The 24,733-nt window shown below is 36.4% G+C and overlaps 6 protein-coding genes and 1 long non-coding RNA gene across 14 annotated transcripts; 2 read left to right on the top strand and 5 right to left on the bottom strand.

Moving 5' to 3' along the window:
* Positions 1-334: 334 nt before the first annotated feature.
* LOC111788214 (uncharacterized) lies at positions 335-2,250 on the bottom strand. Its single transcript, XM_023668490.2, has 4 exons — positions 2,163-2,250; positions 1,343-1,812; positions 1,110-1,152; positions 335-978 (listed from the first exon to the last, which is right to left on the bottom strand). The coding sequence occupies exons 1-4, from the start codon at positions 2,248-2,250 to the stop codon at positions 446-448; spliced, it is 1,134 nt and encodes a 377-aa protein (XP_023524258.2). The 3' UTR covers positions 335-445.
* On the top strand, positions 1,442-4,044 carry LOC111788346 (uncharacterized). 2 transcript variants are annotated; one of them, XR_002814141.2, is made up of 4 exons: positions 1,442-1,601; positions 1,725-2,035; positions 2,203-2,398; positions 3,905-4,044. It is a non-coding gene; the product is annotated as an uncharacterized LOC111788346 (long non-coding RNA). The 2 variants fall into 2 exon arrangements; XR_015419874.1 differs by having other exon boundaries at positions 1,725-2,080.
* Positions 4,045-5,301: 1,257 nt separating this feature from the next.
* Positions 5,302-6,222, bottom strand: LOC147793356 (uncharacterized). The gene has a single exon (XM_087121362.1). The coding sequence runs from the start codon at positions 6,117-6,119 to the stop codon at positions 5,523-5,525; it is 597 nt and encodes a 198-aa protein (XP_086977488.1). The 5' UTR covers positions 6,120-6,222; the 3' UTR covers positions 5,302-5,522.
* Positions 6,223-7,224: 1,002 nt separating this feature from the next.
* On the bottom strand, positions 7,225-9,957 carry LOC111788193 (protein PHLOEM PROTEIN 2-LIKE A10). The gene has a single exon (XM_087121361.1). It carries the CDS (start codon positions 9,351-9,353, stop codon positions 8,103-8,105), a length of 1,251 nt encoding a protein of 416 aa, XP_086977487.1. The 5' UTR covers positions 9,354-9,957; the 3' UTR covers positions 7,225-8,102.
* Positions 9,958-10,234: 277 nt separating this feature from the next.
* On the bottom strand, positions 10,235-14,439 carry LOC111788188 (uncharacterized). Its single transcript, XM_023668447.2, has 3 exons — positions 13,727-14,439; positions 11,661-11,848; positions 10,235-11,364 (listed from the first exon to the last, which is right to left on the bottom strand). Exons 1-3 carry the CDS (start codon positions 14,322-14,324, stop codon positions 10,870-10,872), a joined length of 1,281 nt encoding a protein of 426 aa, XP_023524215.2. The 5' UTR covers positions 14,325-14,439; the 3' UTR covers positions 10,235-10,869.
* A 1,043-nt stretch (positions 14,440-15,482) lies between these two features.
* On the bottom strand, positions 15,483-17,991 carry LOC111788177 (U-box domain-containing protein 30). 2 transcript variants are annotated; one of them, XM_023668430.2, is made up of 2 exons: positions 17,505-17,991; positions 15,483-17,349 (listed from the first exon to the last, which is right to left on the bottom strand). In XM_023668430.2, exon 2 carries the CDS (start codon positions 17,279-17,281, stop codon positions 15,914-15,916), a length of 1,368 nt encoding a protein of 455 aa, XP_023524198.2. In that variant the 5' UTR covers positions 17,282-17,349; positions 17,505-17,991; the 3' UTR covers positions 15,483-15,913. The 2 variants fall into 2 exon arrangements, with proteins under 2 accessions (XP_023524198.2, XP_023524197.2); XM_023668429.2 differs by having other exon boundaries at positions 17,509-17,990.
* Positions 17,992-21,401: 3,410 nt separating this feature from the next.
* LOC111788154 (serine carboxypeptidase-like 7) lies at positions 21,402-24,627 on the top strand. Of its 6 annotated transcripts, none has more exons than XM_023668393.2 (14): positions 21,402-21,469; positions 21,597-21,685; positions 21,814-21,959; positions 22,438-22,514; positions 22,590-22,712; positions 22,796-22,898; positions 22,979-23,013; positions 23,100-23,201; positions 23,282-23,617; positions 23,744-23,815; positions 23,907-24,025; positions 24,100-24,216; positions 24,295-24,340; positions 24,429-24,627. In XM_023668393.2, exons 3-14 carry the CDS (start codon positions 21,899-21,901, stop codon positions 24,507-24,509), a joined length of 1,272 nt encoding a protein of 423 aa, XP_023524161.2. In that variant the 5' UTR covers positions 21,402-21,469; positions 21,597-21,685; positions 21,814-21,898; the 3' UTR covers positions 24,510-24,627. The 6 variants fall into 6 exon arrangements, with proteins under 6 accessions (XP_023524161.2, XP_023524163.2, XP_023524159.2 ...); XM_023668395.2 differs by having other exon boundaries at positions 21,597-21,695; XM_023668391.2 differs by having other exon boundaries at positions 21,453-21,685; positions 23,282-23,368; positions 23,456-23,617.
* Positions 24,628-24,733: the final 106 nt, after the last annotated feature.

The following is a 24,733-nucleotide window of genomic DNA, read 5'->3' as shown; positions in this document are numbered from 1 at the left end:
GTCCATAATTTTTAACCTTTTGTACCTGTCTGGTCTTTCTGAAAGCGAAAGGTGAAAGACTCATGAATGGCTTGATCGATAACTGAACCTGAAATGGGCAGTGGAAGGAATCACTTTATGCCGACAATCCTTGAGTAGACATCTCAGGTCGTGTATGTCTTCTATTTGATATGTTTTAATATCTGAGTTGGTGGTTCTGTTGTATTTAAGGGAGACTTTCATGAAAATCACTTGGTTTATGAAATGATACGAGCGATCCAAATTCATTTAAGATTGGTGATTGATATCTGCTTTCTTACTACAGTGTACATTCCACTGAGGCAGGGGCCAGATGTTTGAGTGAAGCTTCTAGGATATGAATATACGGTTTATACTTAACAATGTGCATTTTTCTGCAAATACTTGTATTGGAATCTTAGTATAATTGAAGCCAGGAGAATGTTGATCACTGATTATCTATTAGTTCAGTAACAACCTCATTAATAATCTCCTCTAGAATGAGTGCTCCAATCTCTGCTCCTATAAGCTGCTTCTGCGGCTTCAAATCCCACCATTCTGCTGCTGAGAGCAAGTAATCTGAGTTCAGTGAATTTGATAAGTTTGCTTTTTTCCCAGTGGTTTCCTTCTCATGGATGAGCCTCCTAGCTTCTTCAGAATCTATGTGCCTGCCATGCTTGGAATGGGCCTCCACCACCTCCCCCACACAGTAAAAAAGAAGCTGCTTTGTTTGATGAATTACCCTTTTGAATATCAGGAGCTGAGATGTAGTGTTGGATGTTACAAGTTCCTGCAGTTCTGCAGTCTCAATACCACTCGGTTTCTCCATTGCTGCGGAGTAAAGAAGTAATTCCGAAAGAGTGGCCGAGAGAATGGAGTCATCTGGAACTTTCTTCTGTAGAGGAATGCCATTCCGTAATTGATTATTGTTTAGTCTTGCTGGGATTATCGAATCAGACCCTGCTTCCCTGTTTTCATGTCCTAAACAAGTTCAGATCATTCAGCTACAGTTGCTTTTATTTTGTACATTAGAGACTCTCTGTATATAAGGTGGTAACTTCATGGACATGGAAGATGAAAATCATTGTCTAATCCAGGGCTGAGTTGCTTACTTGATTTCATGCTTCTAGACACGACCTTTTTTCCTGCCGCACCCTGTTTGGTGCCGTTAGTTCATCAAGTTTACAGAAAGTTGTAAGACTATGGTATTTCACATTTTGAAGTTTACATTGATGATAGATTATAAATGGGACATGCTGAGTCTGCTTTAAAGACTACATATGATTCAGGTATGCCTTGCAGTTCTGATGAATTATGATGAATTAAGTGTTCGGGATGATCATACCTTAAGTATTTGTAAGTTGCAGGGCTCTGGAGCTTCAAAAGTGTTTGAAGTTGATGAAGTAGCATGATGTCTTCTCTTCGAAGAGGATGTCTTTTTGTTATCTTTTCTAGAAAATGAACTGGACTTCTTCCGGGAGCTGCAGGGAGACAAAAAGTTCTCTGATTCTGCAACTCTCTTGCAGCCAACACTAAGAATCCATCCACTTTTTCCCAAATCCTTAGTTTGCTGCTTCCTATTGATGGAAACAAGCTTCTTACAGGTATTCCTCAGCACCTTATTCATCTCTACAAATCCCTTTCCAAACTTCATAATATTGTCAAATTTTCCACTGCTGCAAGCAAAGCCACTGCCACTGCCCCTACTAAAGCTCTTTCTCGAATAGTCTCTCTCGAAAAGGTACTCCTCCAACTCGAAAGGCTCCTGTTGCTCTTGCAGAAGCTGTCTCAACGGTGATCTTGGTGTCATGGATGCTATGAAGAAGAAAGGTTGAAATGCAAGTAGAGAATGGAAGAACATATAATAATTACAAAGGCAATTCAGGTTTAGTTGGAGGAGAGGATTATGTGGTGCAGATTAATAAATCATGGATAGATCAGAAAAAGCCTACCTGTCAGAATCTGATTTATCATTGCCTTGAAACAGACTGAGATACCGAAGAAGAGCGAGACACACACGCAACACAACAGTTACTCGGTAAAAATATCATTTAACTGCTAAGGATTGCTGCCACCATATAAGGTTATGCCTAGCTGTTTTTTTGTAGACATTTTGTTTTCTTATACACTTTTCTGTCAAATCATCGCTTGTCTTTACCTGTGGCCTTCGTCAATCCTTACCCCTTTCATTGTACGTGAGAACAGAGATATACGGAGGATCTCATTACAACAATGCAGGTGCCTTAGCTCCATTTGGTCAATGATTAACTGACCATTTGAACTGATGTAAGAAAAAGAACAGAAAAAAAAAGGTACAGTAGTTTTGGTTGTCGCCAGAAAGGCTACAGAGAGCCTATTTATGGTGTTTGAAAGGCAGTGGTCCAGAGGCAATTGGTTTAGTGTAAGTGTATCTCTGAAGCCTATTTCTTCTTGAATCTGAGATTTCTGGTTGAGATTTTATTAGTTTCTATCATGTTTATCATTTTGTTTGCCTACGTTTATTTTCCTTCATGCATGAATCTGAGATTTCTTTCAGGCCAAGGCGTTGCTTTCAGAAGTAAGCTCTTGGGGTTATGGAAGAGATGTCAAAGTTTCAATCTTACCCTGAATTTTGTTACGGTGATGTGAGATCTCACATCGGTTGGAGAGGAGAATGAAACATTCCTTATAAGGGTGTAGAAACTTCTTCATAATAGACGCGTTTTAAAACCGTGAGGCTGTCGACGATACGTAACGGGTCAAAACGACTAGCGGTTGGCTTGGACTGTTACAAATAGTATCAGAGCCAGACACCGAGCGGTGTGTCAGCGAAGACGTTGGATCCCTAAGGGGGTAGATTGCGAGATCTCACATTGGTTGGAGAGAGGAACGAAACATTCCTTATAAGAGTGTGGAAATCTCTCCCTAACAGACACGTTTTAAAACCTTAAGGCTGACGGCGATACGTAATGGACAAAAACCAACAATATCTTTGGACTGTTACAGGTGAGGAGTCTCATTAACATGGAAATCTGAGGAAATTTATTGATATTCCCTGTTGGCCACCAATGGCCACAAGAAAACTGTTCTTTTCTTGTATCATTTTTGAAGTTTAATTTAGAGTTCCATAGTTAAAGTGGAAAGTGATTGGAGTTTGTTTTTTTATCGTGGCCTCCCCTTCTGGCCCCGACCCCATCTTTGGATTTCTGTGACTCTAATAAGATCCTATATTCTGATACATTATTTTCCTACGGATACAACAAAAATATGTTTATGTTTGCTTCCCTTTGAACTTGTTACTCTATTTTTTTTTTTTTTTTCAGAAAAGAACAAAAATTATTTATTTTGCTTGGACTTTATTATTTTTTATGATGAGAGATGAATATCTCATTCTCACTATTAGCGTGTACTTTGAGATACTTTTGGGCTTAACACTTTTTTACAATTCTCTCTTGTTAGTAATAAGATAATAGGCTACGAGACCGAGTGGAGCGTGATAGTTATGATTGTTTAGGGTATATTGTCTATGACGGCATGCCCTTGTCATACAAAACTCTTTTATCTTGTTTTTATGTTTATTATTTTATTATTAGTGTTAATATCTTTTGTCAACAAACTTTCTCGATAATAGTGTTAATATCTCTTGTCAACATGTTTTCAGTGGAATTGTATTTATAGGGCCCTCTTTAAAAAAAAATTCAACTGCCCACATTTTATGAAACATTTTATTTCAAAATTTAGCTGGGTTAAAACAAGTGTCACACAACAATAGTTGTTTTATTGCTAAAAGAGTGTAATTGTAACACATGATTCTACCTGTTTCATTTGGCATAGCTGACTATAAATAAAAGTAATATTATATTATTTCAGTATAAACATATCTCAACTATCTCAACTAATTTAGATATATTATCCTATATTGAAACAGAAATCCGGGGAAGATAGGACAGCCGAGCTCGAAGCGCCACAAATTCCGACCACAATCTCTCATTTTGTCTTCGCACCATGGAACTACGCTTCGACACCAAATTCAACTGCCTTTTCAGCTCTTCATTCTTCACTTTCAGCCGGTCGGCTTCAACCGTCAGGCTCTCAAAATATCTCATCTTTCGCAACCTGGGCCGCGTCGCTGATTCTCGGTTTGACATCATTCGATTCCTTCTCCTCCCGCCGTCGATCGAAGAGACGGCTTGGCACGAGCCTTGTGAACCTGAGATCGACCCGCCCGGATCTTCAAACTGCGACCAAACCTCCTGGCTTTCGGCCGGCGATAACCCAGATTCATAAACGGGCCTATGAAACCGGACGGCTTCTTCTTCAGAATAGAACTTTGGGAAAGAGAATGAGAGAGAAAATGGGAAGGGAAGGAAGAAAGAGGAGACGGGTATATAAAGAGGAAAGGGAGGGTGTTAAGAGGAAAGGGAGGGTGTTAAGAAGTTGGCTAATTTAGAGAATAATTATAAATTTATAAATAAGAAATACAGTTTTAACAGGTAAAGTCACGAGAGCTTATAAAAAGAGATATTTTTAAAGAACTCTTAGCTACCTTAACAGCGAAGAATCAGATAAAACGACAGATTAGACAAAAACTTTATAAAAAATGGAAAGTTCTTTTTTCTTTTTCTTTCTTTTCGAACAAGTTTACCAAAACCCAATATCGTGCCCATGATCCTCAAACTCACGTGAAAAAGTTCGAATTTTTTAAGAATCAGTTATGGGCTTAGTGTTATGGGCTTCAGTGTTAACAACCCTTTGACCCAAGAGTTATGGGCTTATTAACATTAAAATATATTTTTTAAATATTGATATTATCAAATAATTATTTTTTATAATTTTGATTTTGTCGTAACTTTAATTATATATTTCTTATTTCACCAAACGAATCAATTTCATATTGAAAAGACCCCAAAAATTTAAAAAGCAAATGGAAAAAAGGAAGGATAAAGGAAGAAAAATAACGTTCAATAAATAAACCAATGAAATGTGGGATAAATTTTAAATTAAAAGAATTAAAAATTTCAAATTTTCATTTATTATTTATTATTTCGTTTTTGCTTTGGATTCCCCGCTGGTCCATTTGGGAAAAAAAGGAAAAGTCGTAACTTTATTTAATTAATGCACAACATTATCATTCCCATTTTTACAATATTATTGAAATTCATGGCCCCATATCCTCCACACTTTTTTCTTAATAGTTATCTTTTAATTTTTTGAAATTTTGAAATAATTTATATTTTTTTTTTCATGGATTCTTATCATCTTGTTTAATTATATGGGAAATTTCATCCTCTAAATAAAAAAATAATAATCATCCTGAAACGAGAGTTAATAATGAGAAGATCAAAATTTGAGTTGTTATTGAAGTTATTAACTGAGATTGAGATTAAATTGTAGCTGAGATTGAGTTGCTAAGAACAGTAAACACTTGTAAATAATTTAGAAAAGCAGTACGTTTCCCAGATTCAGAAGCTTCTTCATATCACTTACCAACGAAAAAGAGGAGCTTTTTGATTTGGGTTATTCAAGATAAGTAGCAGAGTTGTTCATTAGATTGCAGCTACAAGTGGCTGACACTTCTTGCCTTTCCCGGCCCTCCTCCGGCCAGCTGCATCGCCTTCCTGTCGATGGATTACATCTTTTGGGATCAAAGGAGCGTCATTCGACTCATCGCCGTCGTCCTCAGCTGTGGCAATACGAATACAAGAGCATCGTTCCAAGGATCCAAAGAAAGCTGTGACAAAGCCATTGATGAGCCAAGTTGCTACTCCATCAAGCTTCCCACATGCTGGAGAGCCATGGGTTGATGAAGAAGTTCTCACTCTTGACTCCATAGAATTTGATCTGATGGAGAAGAAGCTACTGCAGGTGGAAGTAATGGCAGACATGGAAATAAGCAGAAACAGAGAGAGAGAAACAGAGACAGAGACAGAGACAGAGTAATGAAAGCTCCAAACTAGCAGCTTATAAGTCCCAAGGGAGCATCTTCTACCGACCCAGTTAATAATTAAGAGTTGAATTTTGAAGCATTCCCTTGACACTGTTAAAATTAACGACAAGACAATGGAAATTAACCTCAGAACAAAGATCTTTATAAAGGAAAAATAAACAAAAGTTGGTAACAAAGCGTGCAAAGAGCCAATCATGATTCGGGGCTTGTTAATAAATCAATCTACATACAATTACAATGACATATTCAAGATTAAGGGCCAGTTGAACAAAAAACAAAAGCAAATATGAAAGCAACTTGGAAGATTATGCCATACCCCGCAATGGTCCTACGGGGCCTGCATGAGTGTATTTGCCGCCGCTCATAGCTGGCAGCTTCCCCTATTATCCTTCCCTCTCACTTCAGCTTTTACTCTCGTTCTATCCAAATAGGATGGAAGAATGAATGATAATATCAGTCAAAATACCAGAAATTTCCAGCAGGTTAAAAGGAGGCAGCTTCCAGGAAGAGATGGGCAAAAGAAATCATAACCCATTGACATCTCTATTACTAGAAGGCATGATTAATCAAGAGCTACATGGCATAAAAAATGTTATAAAAAAAAATGAAGGTAAAGGAAGTGGATATTAAAGAAGAATGGGATGATGGTAATGATGATACCCAAATGTTAAAAATGCATATCACATGGGGTTAACACCCACATCCTCGCCTATATGCAGACCTACTGAGTAAATAATAATCTCTTTAACAAAGAGAAGTTTCTACGGCACCCTGTCTGGAAAAGTCAGCTTACTGTTTACTTTCCATCCAGAAAGAACTTCATCCAGCATTTGTTTAGAGTATATTGAGGAAGTTCACGGAAATAGAAAGTTCATCAACTTTCCAGCAACGACATCCCCGCGAGACATCCAAGATGGTGTTTGCAGGCCTCACCGGATCAAGAACATGCCATTAAGATTCAGAACAAAATTACTTTGTGATATCCAAAGCAGTTCAAAATAGCCAGCGGCTCTGCAAAACGGTTCTGTGAGAACAAGGTTATGAGATCAGAAACAAAAAAGATTGAAAATAACAGGATAAGTAGTCCTGGAGCCAACAACAAAAATCTGTAGCATAGTAAGGAATGTTGAATAGTAATATGAGTTTGTCAAAAGGAATTTCAAGTTCTCCGTCATCTATGGCTAAACATATAGTAAATAACTAAATTCATTAGTCAGAAGGCAACTGCAAAAATATGCTAAAATTGCACAAGGTAATTATAAGGTAACTCAAGGAGTGGGGTAATGGGTGAAAATCAGTCCTGCGGAGTCAATTACGTGAATCATAGAACCTTTATAATTGGCATAGAAGACATCTATGTTTACAGCTCCAAAAGAACAGGAAACTTGTACAAGTCGTTGAGACATGAAAGTAAAAATCAAATGGAACTGCCTCTTTTCTAAAGTCTTCAGTAGTATGACATGCTGAGTTGAGAAAGAGAGGTAAAGGGAGACATGAATCAATCTATGAGATCTCACATCAATTGGAGAGGGAAACGAAGCATTCCTCATAAGGGTGTGGAACCCTCTCCCTAACAGACGCATTTTAAAACCGTGAGGCTGACACCAATACGTAACAAGCTAAAACAAACAATATCTGCTAGCGATGAATTTGGGCTGTTACTAATGGTATCAAAGTCAATCACAGAGTAGTCAGCGAGGACATTGGGACCCCAAGAGGGGTAGATTGAGATTCCCACATCGGTTGGAGAGGGAGGGGAACAAAAAATTTCTTATAAGGGTGTGGAAACCTCTCCCTAACAGACGCGTTCTAAAACCGTGAGGCTGACGGCGATACATAAACGAACAATATCTGGGTTTGGGTTGTTACTCAATCGTTATTAACTAGGGTGTTTGGAACAAAGGATGAAATTGCATTAGGCTTCCAAGTCATGTAGCCATTTGAAATGCATCAATCTGGGTGAATGAAGAACTTGGCTCTCAACTGTATTAGAATATATCAAAAGCATCCTGTAGAAAAGCCAGAGAATCAGAGTTACTTAAGCATCAATATATGCATTTGTTCAAGAAGTATGATCATCATTCAAATTTGAATGATAGGAAGTCCAAAACCTTCCCTAAATGCAACACTGGTATATACTTTCTAATCTAAGTGGCTTGAACTGCTTTCCGCTCTATTATTATGCAGATAACAGAAGCCCGGTGCCAACAAAAACATGTAGATATAATGCTACACAAATTGTAACAATAACAGAAGACTTTGCACTGAAGTAGCTTACGACTTCCAAACCCCTACCCACAACTTCATCATGAACTGTACCAAAACTTCTCTTGAGACCATCCATTAGCTTCCATAACAAAAAATCCACAACAGATCTTGTCGTTTCAAATGTCACTCTACCAGTTAAATCAAGCACAAACTTCCTGTTTCTAGGAACTGCCAGAGTAGATGAAACTGTGTCAATCCACCCATTTTGGCAACTCTCAATTGAGCTGCCCGCAGCCATCTTCTTTGAAGAAGCTTCTTCTGAAAAGACATCGTCTCCTAGCTTTGACAGTCCATTACAGGATGAAACCGGACTCAAATTCGAAGACGATCGCGAGCTTGTCAAGACCTGGTGAGATGTTTTTACAAGAGTTTCCACAGCGCCATTACAAACAGAAACAACCATGTCCTTCACCTTGTCCTGATGAGTGGGATTGGTCAATCCACTAAAGAGATCATTGTACACATTAATATCCATTGTTTTATCAAGATATACAGAAACTGCAGTGCTAACAAAAACTTGTATGCAATCTGCTATAACATTCTTGCATTTCTCATCGGAGGCCACAGTTACCCATTTAGGCACGTCTGAAAATTCAGATCCAGATTTGTAAGCATCATCGACTGATCCAGGGATCGAGTAATACCCCATCACCAAATTCTTTGCAAAACTTCCAACCACAACAGAAGCAAAACCAGTCCCAGCTGTTGAGAAAAGCTTCTCGACGACGTCAGAAGAAGAGCTCGAATTCACCGAATCAGCCTCCAAATTTCCGTCGTTCTTTGTTACAGATTTATACCCTCTCATCATCCCAACCGTAAATGCCTCGGTGACCTTCTCCAGAGACTCCGAAAATTCCTCCGATTTAGCGAGTTTGGAAATTTGCTTCAAGCTGTTGGGAATTTGATCGGAATCAGATTTCAGAAACTCCTTCAAATCTTTAGAAATTACTCCGATTGCTTCAGAAGAATCCGCAACCATTTCAGCGACGGAAATCATGGTACCGAAGAGCTTCATCAGCCTCTTCCTCTTCCTCTCGACGGAGGGGAAATGATAGACCTTATAAACTCCGTAACCAGAGACCCCCATGAGAGCCAATAGAACAAGCCATTTCTTCCTCCTTTGGGAGAATCCCAAGCCCCTTCTAACAAGTTCAAAATCCATACAGAGAAATTTCCAAATAGCAAGATGGAGAGTCTATAGAACCGAAATCAAACCGAAACCCAGATTCAAGATTGAAAGGCACGAAACCGTACAAAAAAATGGCGCGACAAACAGTGAGAGGGTCGAGAAAATCGTTGAGATTTTCCCTCTCAACAAATGGAAAGGAAAAATCCGATAAATAACACAGAATCGAATCGGAAACCTGCTTGGGATTATTGTAGTAAGTCAATGAAGATTGAGGGGTCAAACCTGGAGGATTCTGCAGCAAAATTTCTGGGAAATTTAATTGGCGGCAAATGGAAACAGGAGGCGAGTGCAGGTGATTGGCTTGAAATGATTGATAGAACGGAATGAAAATTTAATAAAGAAAAATAAGACGAGAAAGAATTGAATGGAGGAGTTCATGCTCGGATCGGTTAAACCAATCCTACACGGAAACACCAAAATCGCAGATCAGATAACCAATCAGAATGAATTCAAGTTCCCACAAACGGACCACGCCAGCCTTGTGTATTAAATTTGAACCCAACTGCATGGCCATTTTGTATGCAATTTTCCCCATAATCTAGACACTCTCGTTCTCAATTTTTCATGATTATAACTCAAGTTGCGCATTTAAACTTATAATAAATACGACATTAAGTAATAAATATCCATTAAAGTTGAATAATAATTTCTGACAGCAAATTTCTTGGTGAATTTCCTCTCGGTTCTGTTGAATATTCCCTGTCTTCCGTTTCAATTCTTTATCCTGTTTGTCGTCTTTCTAACTTGAAAACAAATCTCATCCAGAGTGATTGTGGTCAGTACGCTTCGGTTCAATTTCTGGTATCAATTTTGAACAAACAAACAAATAAAAGCTCATTGGTCTGATACTCAAAGAACAAAATAATGGGCCAACTTGCATTTCAAAGGCCTATCTGTGAGTATGATAACTAAAGCTATATGCTATATATCTTATCTTTAAGGAGTAGAAAGGTAAAAAAGTACAGCAATCAAATAGAAAGAATGGTCCATTATGGTGGTTCTGTAGATACCAATGAGATGATGGGTAACTTCCATCCAACAGAATCCTCTTCTCAACTGCCTCAATTCGGTGGCTCCTTTGGCTGTTTTTAGCGCTTTCTTCTGTCAGACAGCCTCCGATGAATGAATCTCCACTCCTGACAGACCAACAAAGGGATGAGGACAATCATCGTTGGGCATGGAACAAAAAGAATCTATATCTTTTCCCCTTCTGTCTATTTACTGATACATTCTTTACACAGTTCCCAAACAAGAAACCAAACAGAGACACATTGTCACTCTTCCAAACTGGAATAATCATTCTCTCATTCATTTACAAATGCACCCACCAACCCCATCAACTAAAAGCAATTTCAGATGGTTTCATAAAGATCGGTAACTGAAGCCCCATCAATCTTGTCAGACTGACTTTGTAATTTCCTTTATCCTCATCGGCAAAGCATACATACACAATTGGAAGCATCGCCTTGAATTCGTTTGTTTAACTTCCTTATTCTTTTGAAACAATCTTGAACTTAGCAGGCAGAACCATATCATCATCCTCGAGATCACTGAAAGAAATATCTTCGTCGTACCCCGGAGGGAGGATGGTCCCAGAGTCTTCCTCTAGCCAATCATTATCTGACTCGTCGTCGTAGTTCTGAACAAGGAATTTTGAAGAAGACTCAATCGTCGAGTTTTTATCCTCATCTTTAATTATAGGTTTTTCAACGATGACGGACTTATCAATGAATTGTGTTTCAGAAGTCTCTATTTGGTATTTTTCTGTCTCACAATTGCTCGACATAGACGACATGCTTGGCTCAGATGTAAATGTCCAAGGCAGCGTAGATACAGAATGAGTTTCAAGGCCCATGGAGCTATCATCTTCCTGCAACAAATCAGAGCTGTCTTTTAATTCAAAAGTGTCTCTTCCACACCAGAAAGTCTCTGGCTTGGTCTTCTTTTGTAATTCCTGCATCCACATTGATCTGGCTTCTGCTACCTACAAGTTTGGTGAAACCAAATTATACTAGAAACATAACGTTTCAATCAAAGGAACCAGATTAATACTCATTTAAAGCAGTAAAATAATACATGTTTGAACTCCATATGAATATAATAAAATTTTCTGCAATCATAGCATTTGGGTCATTTTGTGCACAATTTAACTATACATGGGAACCCTAAATTACAAATATGCATCATCATGCCAGACCATAACAATTTGGAAATTACGTAGCCTACCTAAAAAGGTTGCATTGCAATTTTAAAAAACAAAGAAAAGAAAGAGTAGTCAACCTGTGGAGTTGATAAAGCCTCAGCATCCTGTTTATTGAGTCTTGAATGCAGGAGCACAAAGTAGACTTTCCAAAAGTAACTCTCACTCATATGACAAGGACAGAGTTCAAATCTGAGAGCAGCCAATCTAGGAGCAAGATGTTCAATAGTGAAAGCATGCTCTTTTTGGGCATCAGACATTTCAAAATCTAAAACAAGAAAAAGAAGGGTCTAAAGACGTAAATACACAGGGTTCAACAATGTGAAAAACATCATAAAAGCAGATAGTTAAACAACGACAAAGTCCAAACTCACCATTCAAAAGTCAACATATTTAGTAATTTAAGTGGATCACCTTATAAAAATTCCTTTCCCGTTCATCTTACATATCCAGGTATAGGAGATGGGGTTATGATTAAATTCAGAATAAGTCATTAGACTGAAAATCAAATAACTTGGGTCACACTTGATTGTATAAAACTGAAACATCATATTCGCACTCTAAATGATGAACATAATCGATAGAGCCTCTAATGCAATATGTGATATGCTAATTATATTGAAAGGAAACAAGTTCCCAGGTTTTGGAAAGGCCTAAGTCTCTCCCTTCGCTGGCAAGCTACCTTGATCCGTCTCTAGTTTCAATTCACTATGCTTAATGTCCACCTCCAACTGTCCACCTCCAACGAGCCCTAAAATCTCTTGTCATCAATTATATAATAACTAGCTTTATAGCTTGAGAAATTTATGCTTCCCATGGTATTTAAAAAAAATAAAAAATAAAAATAAAGATAAAAAACCTTAAGCATTCACAATAAAAATGTCTATCTATAAAGTTTTGCTTGTGTAGACTTAGTTTTCAGCTTGGGTTGGTGCCTCATCCTTTCAAATTAGGAGTGTATCTGAATCACATGACAAATCCCCACACACACTTAAAGCTATCTTGACTTCACTCTTTATTGTGATAGGCCAAAAGACCTTCACCTTGAGATGTATGGGGGATTTGTTGTTCATAGATCCCACCCAATATCCTCCTTCCCCAACGCCTTTTGACCCGCAAAAGTATACTATGACCATTTATAGACATTGGGGTCCCACATCACATAAAGGATCCATGCACACTACACGCTATACGAGGGAGATTATCTAACACTTGACAAATTCACATGTTGCATAACAAAACTATCACTTAAGACTCATGATGCTTTCACCTAGTGTAGGTGAACTGAATTGGGGGCTTATCTTTCCTATCACAACATAAGTGCAATGGCATCTTGAATGAATGAGTTCAATTCACGTACAAAAGATGTAAAGTACGCGAATGGAATCACTGAATGTATGTGTTGTATAGCACCGAGGGAACCACAATATTTCAACTTCTGCCCAAAGCCGAAGGTAATCGTTAATGGAAAAGGTAATAGACATCGAGAACCAGAAAAGGAAGAAAAATTGGGAACTGGAATGACAAGGCAGGAAGTTATGAGGAACGATACACAAGTGGAGGTCAACAAGTGAGGTGACAGAACCCATGTATAGATATAAAAACTGAGGCATGATCTAAGAGTACTATCCTGAAATCCAAAAGGGTTTACTGAGTTATCAAAAAAATTTAATACCCATCTCTTACTTTATGGACCACAGGTGTGCCAACTAAAGATACTTAAGTTCATTTTGGAAAATAGTTGTAGAATGAGATACAGCTACAAAAATTCTGAGCTAACTGCTGACATCTAATTGTGGCACTCAACAGATCCCAAGATAAATTTCTAACATGCCCGGTGCAGAAGATCCAAAAGGATGGAACGCTCGGATAGTCGAATGCCTTATTTCATAGAAGTCTCCACTTATGGAAACGAGTTTCTAAAAGCATTTCACAAACGATTCCAGCATCAATTGAACAATTCATTAAAAGAAACAATGACGCTAAAGATTATTAGCAGTGGCCTTCAGACCATTCAGTAACCTTCATCCTATATCCGATAAGAAACGAATAAGATTAAGACCAGATAACAGGTTTCCTTGTCGAAGAGAAATCAATTAACAAGCATCTAAGGAATTGGATAGCAAAATTAGCAAAACACACATACCACCGTTGTCCTCCTCCTCGTCAATTGGGAAATCAATCCAAGTCTCAGGGTGCATTGCAATGTTCGTCGCAAACGTCAGCACTTCATCAGTGATCCCAACAGCGCCTTCCCAATCCACCTCATAGCATTCCTCCTGTAAAATCCCCGATTTCGCATAGGCGTCATGATTGGAACGCATATTCAAAACCTCAATCGGATCAGTCAGGTCCTCTTCGTCCCCGGAGATCGATGGATCAGACTGATTAGACGCCTCGAACGACTTCCAATCGGGAGGGGCAACCAGATCCTCCGCCGGGTTGAGATGATGAGTCGGCCCCGGTTCCGGCGGAGGCGGAGGAGGAGCAAGGAAAGTGGCCACGCCCCAAAATTGGCGGGTTAGGGTTTGTTTGAATTCAGTCAAGTCCTCTTTGACGCGGCGAGATAAAGCTTCGTCGTCGAGTTGGGGTTGGGATTGGGATTGGGATTGGGATTGGGATTCCATCTGGTTGCGGGGAATGGTGGAAGAAGAAGAAGAAGAAGATACGACGTCGTTGTGCTGCTCATCTTCTTCGTCGTCAAGGCGAAGGGTGTTAGCAATGGAGAGAGCCAACCATGACATTGCATCTGATTCGTACGGTGAAGAAAGCGACTGGTTCGTTCACACTTCCCACCCTTAATATGGCGCTGTTTGATCGGTCGCCCTTTCGCTTGCGCTTTTTTTTTCGTAGATACACTTTTCTCCAATTATTATTATTAATACAACCTTATATTATATTATAATGTGGGCTTGGGTTATGATTGGGCCATGAATACATTATAATGGGCCACCTTATCTAAACAAGCCCAAGGCCCACGTTTTCGTTTCCTATTCCGGCCCAACCCATTCACATTGTAAGTGACAGCTGGCAAAATTAAAACAAAAAAAAAACAAAATTTAAGGAAGAAAAGAAGAGGAAAATTTCAGGAGTTGGGTATAATGTGCGATGCGCCCACATACACATTTCAACAGCGACATCTCTTTATTTTCTCATTTAATGTGTCGTTTTTTCAAATTTTCTTTTTCTTTTTCTTTCTTTTTTTCTTTTTCCTTTTAGGAAATGGGGGAAAGGAGTTGACCGTGTGCACCCATTTGCATGAACAAAGGGAGAGGAGAAGGACCCCCACGATGGAAGGAGTAGAGAAAAGATCAATTATTAGCCCAACCCCACATTTTTAATACTAAATCATGCTAAGAAAACGACCCTCTATTTTCCATCACCTCACTGTCACTCCTTCCTTTTATTTTCCTACTTTTTACCTCAATAACTCGACTTAACAAGATGGGTTGGTTAGCTGGTTAGATCACTCGAGGCCAAGGCCAAGACCCACCAGGGTAGACAAAACCATAGGCCCGCTCTAGACAAGAAAGGAAAGTGCTTCGGTGATAATTGAGTCGAGACATGAAGCTTATACCACTATAAAAAATAAAACCTATAAATAGAAGGATTCAAATGTAGCTTAAATTCTTATAAAAAGATTAAAAGAATATTATTATGAAGATCCTTTCCGACCAATTTTCTGGCCATTAACCACCAATCATATCCAAACGCTGAATCAACCCTTTGGAGGACCATTCATCGGAATTGTACTTTTTTAAATTTATTTATTTACTTTAATTATGCATAATACTGTTAACTCCACCATCAATTACATCAACTCAAAGAAATCATGATCATCTCTGATTCTTTTGGTAATAATAACGGACAGAAAAATTAATACCCAGAGGAAAAAACTCGTATGTTCCAAAACCTACAACGACAACAAAAAATGATATCATAAATTGTTCTTCATCAGACAACATTTGATTTGATGGGCCAATAAGAAAAAATCTACAAAAATTTACAATGATGAGCTTCAAAAACTCACCCCCACTTCATTGATTCAGATGGAAGAAGAACACGAAGAACATGAAGAACACGAAGAACCCGGAACGCAGAAAAAGAGATCTTCATTCTTCATTTCACTCTTCAAAACTCGGACTCTTAACAGGAATCTTATCTTATCTTATCTTATCTTATCCACGTAATAATCTATTACAGAGAAGCCATGTTCTCTGGGATTTCAGATTTCAGTGGCCACTTGCTCTAAGGCTTTTATTCTTGAAAAAATGCCAATGCTCACTGCTTCTTATGGTGGTTTTTCTGTGTTCCTTTTTGGTTTTCATCTTCATTATTGTATTGTCCTTGTAAGCTTACACTTGGATATGAAGAGGGTTGCTGTGTAATTTAAGCTGCAGAGCTTCAGAAGCTCGGCGGAGCGTTGTTTCAGAACGGGATTGCAACCGCTCTGAATCACCAGAAGAAGCTTGGCTGCTAAGCCTGCTTCCACAGCTTGTGATGCACATTCTTCAGGGGCAAGTTTACAAACTGCCCATAAGATTGATAAAGCCAGCTGAGTGCAGCTCTCTGAGATTCTCATTAACAACTTCACTAAGTTTGGAATGGTGTTGGGGCAATCTTTCAAGGCCACCCTGCCCTCTGAGAGGGACGAAAGCGAGTCTAATACATGAAGAGCTAGCTCCAAACATTCCGGGTCGAAATTCGGGAGAATTTCAATCAATTGTGGGATTGCCCCAATGCTCACTACTGAGTTCCTCACTGGTTCTTGGCAGCACAGAGCTTTTAGCAATCTTAACCCAGCAAGAACACCATTTGGGTGTTTCTTCTCTTTGATTAATCTCAGCAATCCAACCAAGAGACTAAAACTCGAGACAGTGTCTGCCCCACAATCATCACCATCCAGCAAAGTTTCTATCAATCTGGTGCAGTTGATTTTAGTCTCAGTGGATCCCTCATTCAACATATCCACCATTAATGAAATCTTCGCAGGTTGAACAAGGTTTCTTCTCGACTCGGCATCGAGATCCAAGTTCACCAAAATCCCAATGGCTTCGGAGCCAACCGCATGGGATGTGAAAGGACCTAACAAAGACAAAATCGAACCAAGACCGCCATTGTCCTCCACGGTTTTCTTCGCCGAAGAATTCGAAGCGACAACTTGTCGAAGCTCCTTCAAAGCTCGGACTCTGGCTTGGCCCTTGACCTTCTTCAAAGTGTCTAAGAGCTCAAGAGCCCTCCCCTGCACATCCTCAGACCTCTTCTTCATCGCCAAATACTTCTGCCAAAACCAACTGTAAATCAGTTGGTGAAGAGTGTTATTGGGAGTGATTGAATCATCCCAAAGCTCTTGCATTGTGGTGGGACATGTGAAATGGCCAAGAGAAAACCATTTGAGGATATTGGATCGTTCATAGGTCTGTCCTGTACAAAGGGTCACAGGATCTCGCATTGGCTCCAATGAAATTGGGCAAATAAAAACCGAAGGAACCTCAATGTTCTCAAGCTCCTCCACTATCTCCTTCAGATCCAATTTCTCAGCCCCTCCACCGTCGCAGATTAACCCACCACCGCCAAGAATACCATCTTTCACGGCGGTTTCCACATCAAGAACTTGCCCCCCACCACCACCACCACCACCCAAACCCATCTCCGAATCGGTCTCTCTTCTCCGACCGGAAGACGGCTGGTACATCGGCATTTTCACAAAACCCTCAAAAGAACAAATGAATCTCAAGAGAGAGAGAAAAGAAAAATTACCCAAAATCCCTGGAACAGAAAACAAAAACGAGCTATTGAATTCAACTTTCAGCAACCAACAGAAACACGAATGGATTCAATCATTCAAACGCAAAGACAGAACAATAAAAAGGGAAGAAAAGAAAAGAAAAGAAAAGAAAAGAAAAAGGGGGTTTCTCTCTAACTTACTTTCTCTTTCTTCCACAATCTTTTAGCATACAGCTATCCTTCGCATTGACAACAATCACAAGCAGCAAAAATGGCGAATGGGGACATCCTTTTCTTCCTTTAACTGAACCCTTTCCTTAGTCAAAAGAAACCCCTTCTTCTTCTTCTTCACCATCGCCTTAGTCATCATCAACACCACAAATGAAGCTCACTTCCTCTCGAAGCTCCACAAAAAGGGCCAAATCATCAAAAAAAAACAAGCAAACAAAATCGCTACCATGAATGCAAATCACTCGTACTTAACAACAGTGCACTTTCATCCCTCAAAACCCCCCCGGAAAACTAAAATGTCAGAAGAAAAATCGAACGATCTAAGACACGAATGAACGGGAGGCACTGAGAAAGAGAGAAAAGCTAAGTTCTACCGAGTCGCTTCCATCGCTTGGGCCAGGGAGATGAAAATCCAAACCCTCTTTTTATTTTTTATTTTTCTTCTTTCCCCTAATTACCAATTAAATTAATTCAGGGTTTTTGACTCCCAGTTACCGGCTATATCCCGTAACTTTACCGGGAGCCACACGTGTAGCCTCACCTTTTCCCATTCTTATCACCGTATTCACCGGTTTTTTCTTTTTCTTTTCTGATAAAGTGTTTTATTTTATTAATTATTTGGTGGGGTTTTATTTTTTTTGTGGTCATCTGAATGGTCCGTGGCTTGGACCTGTGATGGTCAAATGGTCAAAATAAAAAAGCGATTGATGTTACTCTCAAAATTATACAACAATATATTATAAACTATCCATTATGGAACAATCATATGGTTTTTTTTTTAATTTTAAATATAAATTATATAACCAATTCATACTCCATATTTAAAATTTTTATAAATATCTTAGACAGTCCCCAACTTAATCTCACCCATAGTTATTTTCAATATTAATTAGTTAATTTTGGATTTATTTGTTTATAAATTATAGTATTGAAATTTGAAAAGAGAAAAATAATGGTGAGCTGTGGGTGATTTAGAACAGTGTGTAGGTGACAGAGCCACACGGTTCCCATGGTTACGTGTCAGTATTTTGTTGGCGGTGAGGGAAGCAACTGCATGAGAGGACGCATTTCGCAGTTTGCCTAATCAGACTGGTCAAAGTTCAAACCATAAACTTGATTTTCCCCCACTGTCAACAAATAATAAATTATTTCTTAAATTTAATGTTTAAATAAATATTTTTCTAAATTCTAAATTAATTTATCAACATATTGACATGGTTTTATTGTAACATATGGTTCAAATTTTTATCCTAAGTTCTGAGTGTTATACCTTGAAAATGTATAATGTTATTAAAAACTTTGGGTATTTAAATATTTTTTATTTTTTAATGTGAAGGTTTTAAAAAGTCCAATTAATTATAGTTTTATTATAATGTTGTGTGGTAAGGAAGGGACGTTATTGATTTCTGTGTATCGATGTAAGATGCCCTCCATATTCAAATTCCTAGGAATTCGAACCACGTGTAGTTTTTCAAATATATATAATAAAACATAAATAAAATACAGCTAAATTAATAAAAATATTTTACATCTTGTCTAATAAAATTATCTCAAATTTAATATTAACCAAAAAAGTTTGAAAAATAATTTTATTTTAAAATATCGTTAAACTTTAAAAATAAAAAATTCATTAATATTATAGTTTTAAAAAAAACACCTTTAATTTTTTTAAAACAATTAAAAATTATTACTACTATTAATACCACGTCTAAAAATACTTATAAACTTTCCTAAGTTTGTATACGAAGTTAAAGATGTTAATGTTACTTTTAAATTTTTATAAGTATTTTTTAAACTTGGTACCCAAAAAAAATATATATTTTAATTTTAAACAAATCTATCAGTGAAAACAATTTAAAGTTCAAGAGTATTTTTCAATATAAAATATTAATAATCTCAATCCAAAATTAAAGAGTTTTTTAGATTTTTTTTTTATTTAAGGATATTATTGAATTTTTAAAAGTTTAAGGTATTTTGTAGACTAGTATAAAATTTATGAGTGTTTTTATTAATTTAACTAATAAAATAGTTATAATTGAGAGATAAAAGCGTGAATAAAAGGGTTATAGTTAAAGTCTCAAAATGTTCGTTATACTATAAGTCGATGCCTATAAAGCGTCAATAAAAATATTATATTAACCACTAATAAATGTCGGCAACATATTACCCTTAACGATCTAGGTGTTATGTTGTAGGTCAAAAAAACATCAATAAATAGTGTAAAATTAAAAGCTTTCTAAGCGGTCGTTGGCTATTAAATGTAAATTTAGAATTATCGAGAGCTGAAAAATACCAATTAGATAGACGTTCAATAACTTTATTAAATATGAAGACATTTTTAGTCTCAATAATGACCAAATTTATAGACAATAAAGTTATTATGAATCGAGTGTTGATTAGGTTATATGTCAAAAATTGAATTGATAAAGACCCAAATAGAATATTCAAAAGTTTTAATAATTGAAATCAAATTTTAAACATTTTTAGGTCAAATACATTTTTTATTATTGAGGTTAGGGTTTTTTTTACTATAATTTGGACTTTTCGGCTCCAAAATGGATTAACAAAATTTACGAAAACAAAAAGCAACTTTGCCCAATTGACCAATATTAATTATTATAAATTAAATACTAAGTAATAAATTTACGAACCTAAATATTTTAGTTAAAATATCATTTTGGTTCATGTACTTTAAATGTTTTATGTTTATTTCATAGAAATTTAAAAAAGATTAAATCTAAAATACGACTAAAATGATATTTAAACCTATATTATGTTGCAGTTTTCTAATTTAACAAATTTATGGGATGAGATTCTATTTTTATATTAAAAAAAAAAATTGTATTTTAATAAAGTCATTCATTTTAAAACTTAAATTATTAATTATGAATACTAGCATTTTTATTTTTAAAATGCTAAATCAATCGTATTATCTCAATAATACATTTAAAAAAATTTTAAAAATAAAAAAATTTTAATTTTAAATAGATATAATTATACTTTATTTAAAAAATACTAATTAAGTTTGAGATGGGTTTAAAAAATGCATTTTAATTGTCAAAACACACTTAGAACTTGAAAAAAATCAAACTAATGGTTTTATTTTTAAAAAATTAATACCTTATTTGTTTAACTTAAAAAATTAGTTTTATTGTTAGTTAGGTATGAAATCATTATCTCGTGTTAAAAATAGTATTAATACTCTAAATAGTAGTAATAAAATTTGGAGATAATTTATGATGTAATGTAGGTTAATGTCTTTGATATTTTAGAAAAAAAATTAGAAATTTAGAGACATCTAAAATGCAGTCTGTCCATATATTGATTATAAAATTTTTTAGATTTTTTTTTAATGAAATTAAGAGGTTAGTGCCACTCTTAAAACTTCATAGAATATTGTGTTAACGATAAATTATTTATTTATTTATTTTTTAAGTTAAAAGATATTAATAAAAGAATTTAATGTCTAAGGATATTTTTGACATAGGAAAGTTCAATAATATTTTTAAAACAAAGATCAGTAAAAGTATTTTTTTTTTTAATTAAAGATATCTTTAAATTTCCAAAGCTTAGATATATATTTTTAGATAAACTATAAATTACACTATTTAAATTATATAATTCAATAACAATTAAAAAAAATTACAAATATAATTAATAGGTATGTACCAAAACTTGAAGAAATAGTAATATAGACGGAAGAGTTTATGGAACCAATCAAATTATTTACAAAGAAACCTAAGAATAAAATTTAACATTTGAATATTATAAAAGTAAGTTCTAAGTTCTACCTCAAGTAAAGTGCTTTTTTTACTGAGAGGGTTCGCAGTATAAAAATGTAAAAATATTGAATACATTGGACAACTGGACCCGCGAAAGTCAGAAGGTTTGAGGCAGATGGAATGATCGTGAGAACCTCATCGACTCTTATGTTCGTAATGAAAAGAAAACCGCATATCTTGTTGGTTTTCTTTCGAATTTGGCGCGCTTGGATTTCTCCGATGGCCACTCTTGGTGGTTTCAGATCTTATGTTTGCTTCTTTGTTCTTATTTTTCAGGTGCTCTCCGCCGCCGCTGCAGGCTCATTCTGGAGTGTGAAGTATCTGCCAGGATTTTCAGGGCCTCTTCCGTTTGAACTCGAAACTGGGTCAGTTTAGGTTCTTTCCGAATTCATCTTGTTTTGTTTCTATTTAGAGTTACAGTGATTAGTGATCAGTTTAAGTTTGGTGTTTGTGTTAGAATTTGAGACTAAGTTTTGTTTTGGGAGTGGAATAGATATGTCGGTGTGGGGGATTCGGAGGAAGTTCAGGTGTTCTATTACTTTGTGAAGTCCCAAGGAAATCCCCAAACCGATCCTCTAATGACATGGCTCATCGGAGGTCCCGGTTGCTCTGCTCTCTCTGGATTCGCCGTGGAAATCGGTACTCTACAATTTACCTTTAGTTCTCTTGCAACATATCTCTCTTATTTCATCTTCCCTCCTTTGATTACTCGCTTCAAATCTGAAATGTCATAGCCATTTGAATTTGAGTTGTGTTAGTTTTGGGCCTTACTCTGTGAATTTTGGTTCAAGTTATCATTTAATGACCTTTTAGGCTTATTTAAACTTGGGTTTGATTGATAACACACAAAAATGTGCTGTAGTTAGCCTTTATGTTATTCTAGTTTGTGTGAATTCAATGTATACTTTCACGTTTATATTTGGTTGCTTGATAGATTTTGAGCATTTAGAGCAAGATCAAAGTTCTAGGAAGTTTATGGCTTAGCGTTTAGAAACAAGCAAGAAAGTTTGCACACGTAGTGTTCGAGATAATGCCAAGGGCGTCTCAACACCCCAAACACACCAATGTTTGTGCATTAATGTTTGAAGCGATAATTGTGTGTTGTATTTGTTTGAAGGTCCAGTAAATTTCAAGATAGAGCCATACAATGGAAGCACACCTCAACTGATCTTGAATCCCCATTCATGGACCAAGGTTGTAACAATTATTCACCTTTTTATTTCTTTTGCAATGACACTAACTTGCAATAGTGATGGTGATATCTGCCAGAAAGCCAGTATATTATTTATAGATATGCCTGTGGGCACTGGATTTTCATATGCTCGAACTCCACAAGGCTTGAAGAAAGGAGATCTAGTACAAGTTCAACAAAATCATCAATTTTTGCGAAAGGTATATATTCTACATGCTCACATCAACACTCAAGCTCCCTAACTTGGTTTGATATCAATTCCTTCTGAATTTGAACTTTGTAGTGGCTGACTGATCACCCAGAGTTCATTCCTAATCCATTTTACGTCGGTGGGGACTCGTATTCTGGTATCATTATTCCACCTCTTACTCAAGCAATTTCAGAAGGTATAAACCATTCATAATCTGGGTATTGGATGTGTAGATTGCACTATTTCTAATTTGCTTTACAAAAACTAATGTCATAGGAAATAAACATCTCTTCCCAGCTATAAACCTTCAGGTCTGTTGTCGTTTATTCATTTAGCAACACGTTGATGACACGAGTATTAATTACTAACTCTTTTTTTGTAATGTTTTTCATCATAGGGATACATAGAAGGAAATCCTTTTAGTGTACGTAGAACAGTTAATAATTATAGGGTTCATTATGCTCATAAGATGTCCTTCATCTCTGATGAACTATATGAGGTAATATAGAGCTTGTTAAGCAAAGAAAAGAAGTGAATGAGAGAATTAGAGAACTAATGTAACTATTAATTCGTGTTTAGTCATTGAAAACTAGTTGCAAAGGAGAATTTGAGCGTATCGATCCAACTAATTTGGAGTGCATCAAACATGTTTCTACGTATAAAAAGGTTTGTTTACTTAAAACTCGTATTCGAACCTCCAAGTACTCGATCCCAAAATTGATACATTCCTTTTGTCTTTGTTCTTCGTTCCAGTGTGTGAGTAGAATCAGTTTAGCATGTATTATGTGTCCTTATTGTACCGATGCTTCTCGAGCGCCAGAAAATACGTTTGGTGGGCAGAGATCCCTCTATGATACATCCCAAAATCTGTTTCTGGCTCCTAGAGTGTTACCTCCTCTTTCTCTTGACTGTGATGTAAAATCTAGACTTTTCCTTTTTCCAGTCTCCTTGGTTGATTATTCTTTGCTCTCAAAGACAAGGAAGATCCTATGATCTTGAATTGTGTTCGTGTTTGTTTTTCTGTTTGTTCTTGCTATGAAGGAGTATAAATACTACCTTAGTTATTATTGGGCCAACGACGATCAAGTTCGGAAAGCACTTCATATACGCAAGGTAAGAAGATAAACTATTGATTGAACTATTCTTAAGAAATTGAGTTGAATGTACAACCCGCTTTTTTATTTTATTTTGTTATTTTTTTCAGGGAACGGTTGGAGAATGGTTTAGATGCGAAAGTAAAAAAGATTATCAATTTGATATTACGAATGTTCTTCCTTATCACGTGAATCTTAGCTCCAAAGATTATCGATCTTTGATTTTTAGGTATTGAGTTGTAACTCTATGATAAATGGTTTTTTTTTTTTCTTTTCGTATAAATATTTTTTTCTATGGTATAGTGGGGATCATGATATGATGGTGCCGATTCTAGACACTGAAGCATGGATCAAGTCTCTAAATTATTCCATTGTCGATGAGTGGAGACCTTGGTTTGACGATGAAGATCAAGTACTTGGGTAATTATTTTATTTATATTATCAAGTTGATTTATATGATTATTTGAATGGTTTAATAGTGATATTAATTTCGGCCAGGTACACGAGAACTTTTGCAAACAACATGACATTTGCCACGATAAAAGTAAGAAAAAGTAAATAATTATTGGCCAAGTTTTCTTCTTTAAACAGTGATTGACTGTTTCTTTTTCTTTTTCTCATGAAATCTGCAGGGTGGAGGGCACACACCACAAACAATGCAATACCAAACTAGCATAATGTTTAATAGATGGATAGCCCGAAAATCCTTGTAAAAAATTTTAGAAGACGATATGATCCGTTCAAACATTAGCAAGTTCTTTGAATCTGTTTATATTGATGAAATCTCGTTTAAGTATCACTAATAGAAAACATGGTTTTCGTGGTAGATAATGAAGTCAATAATCAAGTCGATTTCAATGTATTCGTTGCAAATGTTCCATCACTATAATTACATGAAAGATAAAGATTTTTGTCATCATAGCTTCATTTCAAATAT

Source organism: Cucurbita pepo, chromosome 2, assembly GCF_057944985.1.
Source record: "Cucurbita pepo subsp. pepo isolate OVF chromosome 2, ASM5794498v1, whole genome shotgun sequence".
Classification (NCBI taxonomy): Eukaryota; Viridiplantae; Streptophyta; class Magnoliopsida; order Cucurbitales; family Cucurbitaceae; genus Cucurbita; species Cucurbita pepo.
Note: the sequence above shows the minus strand (reverse complement) of the source record. Positions and strands in the feature narration are given on the sequence as shown.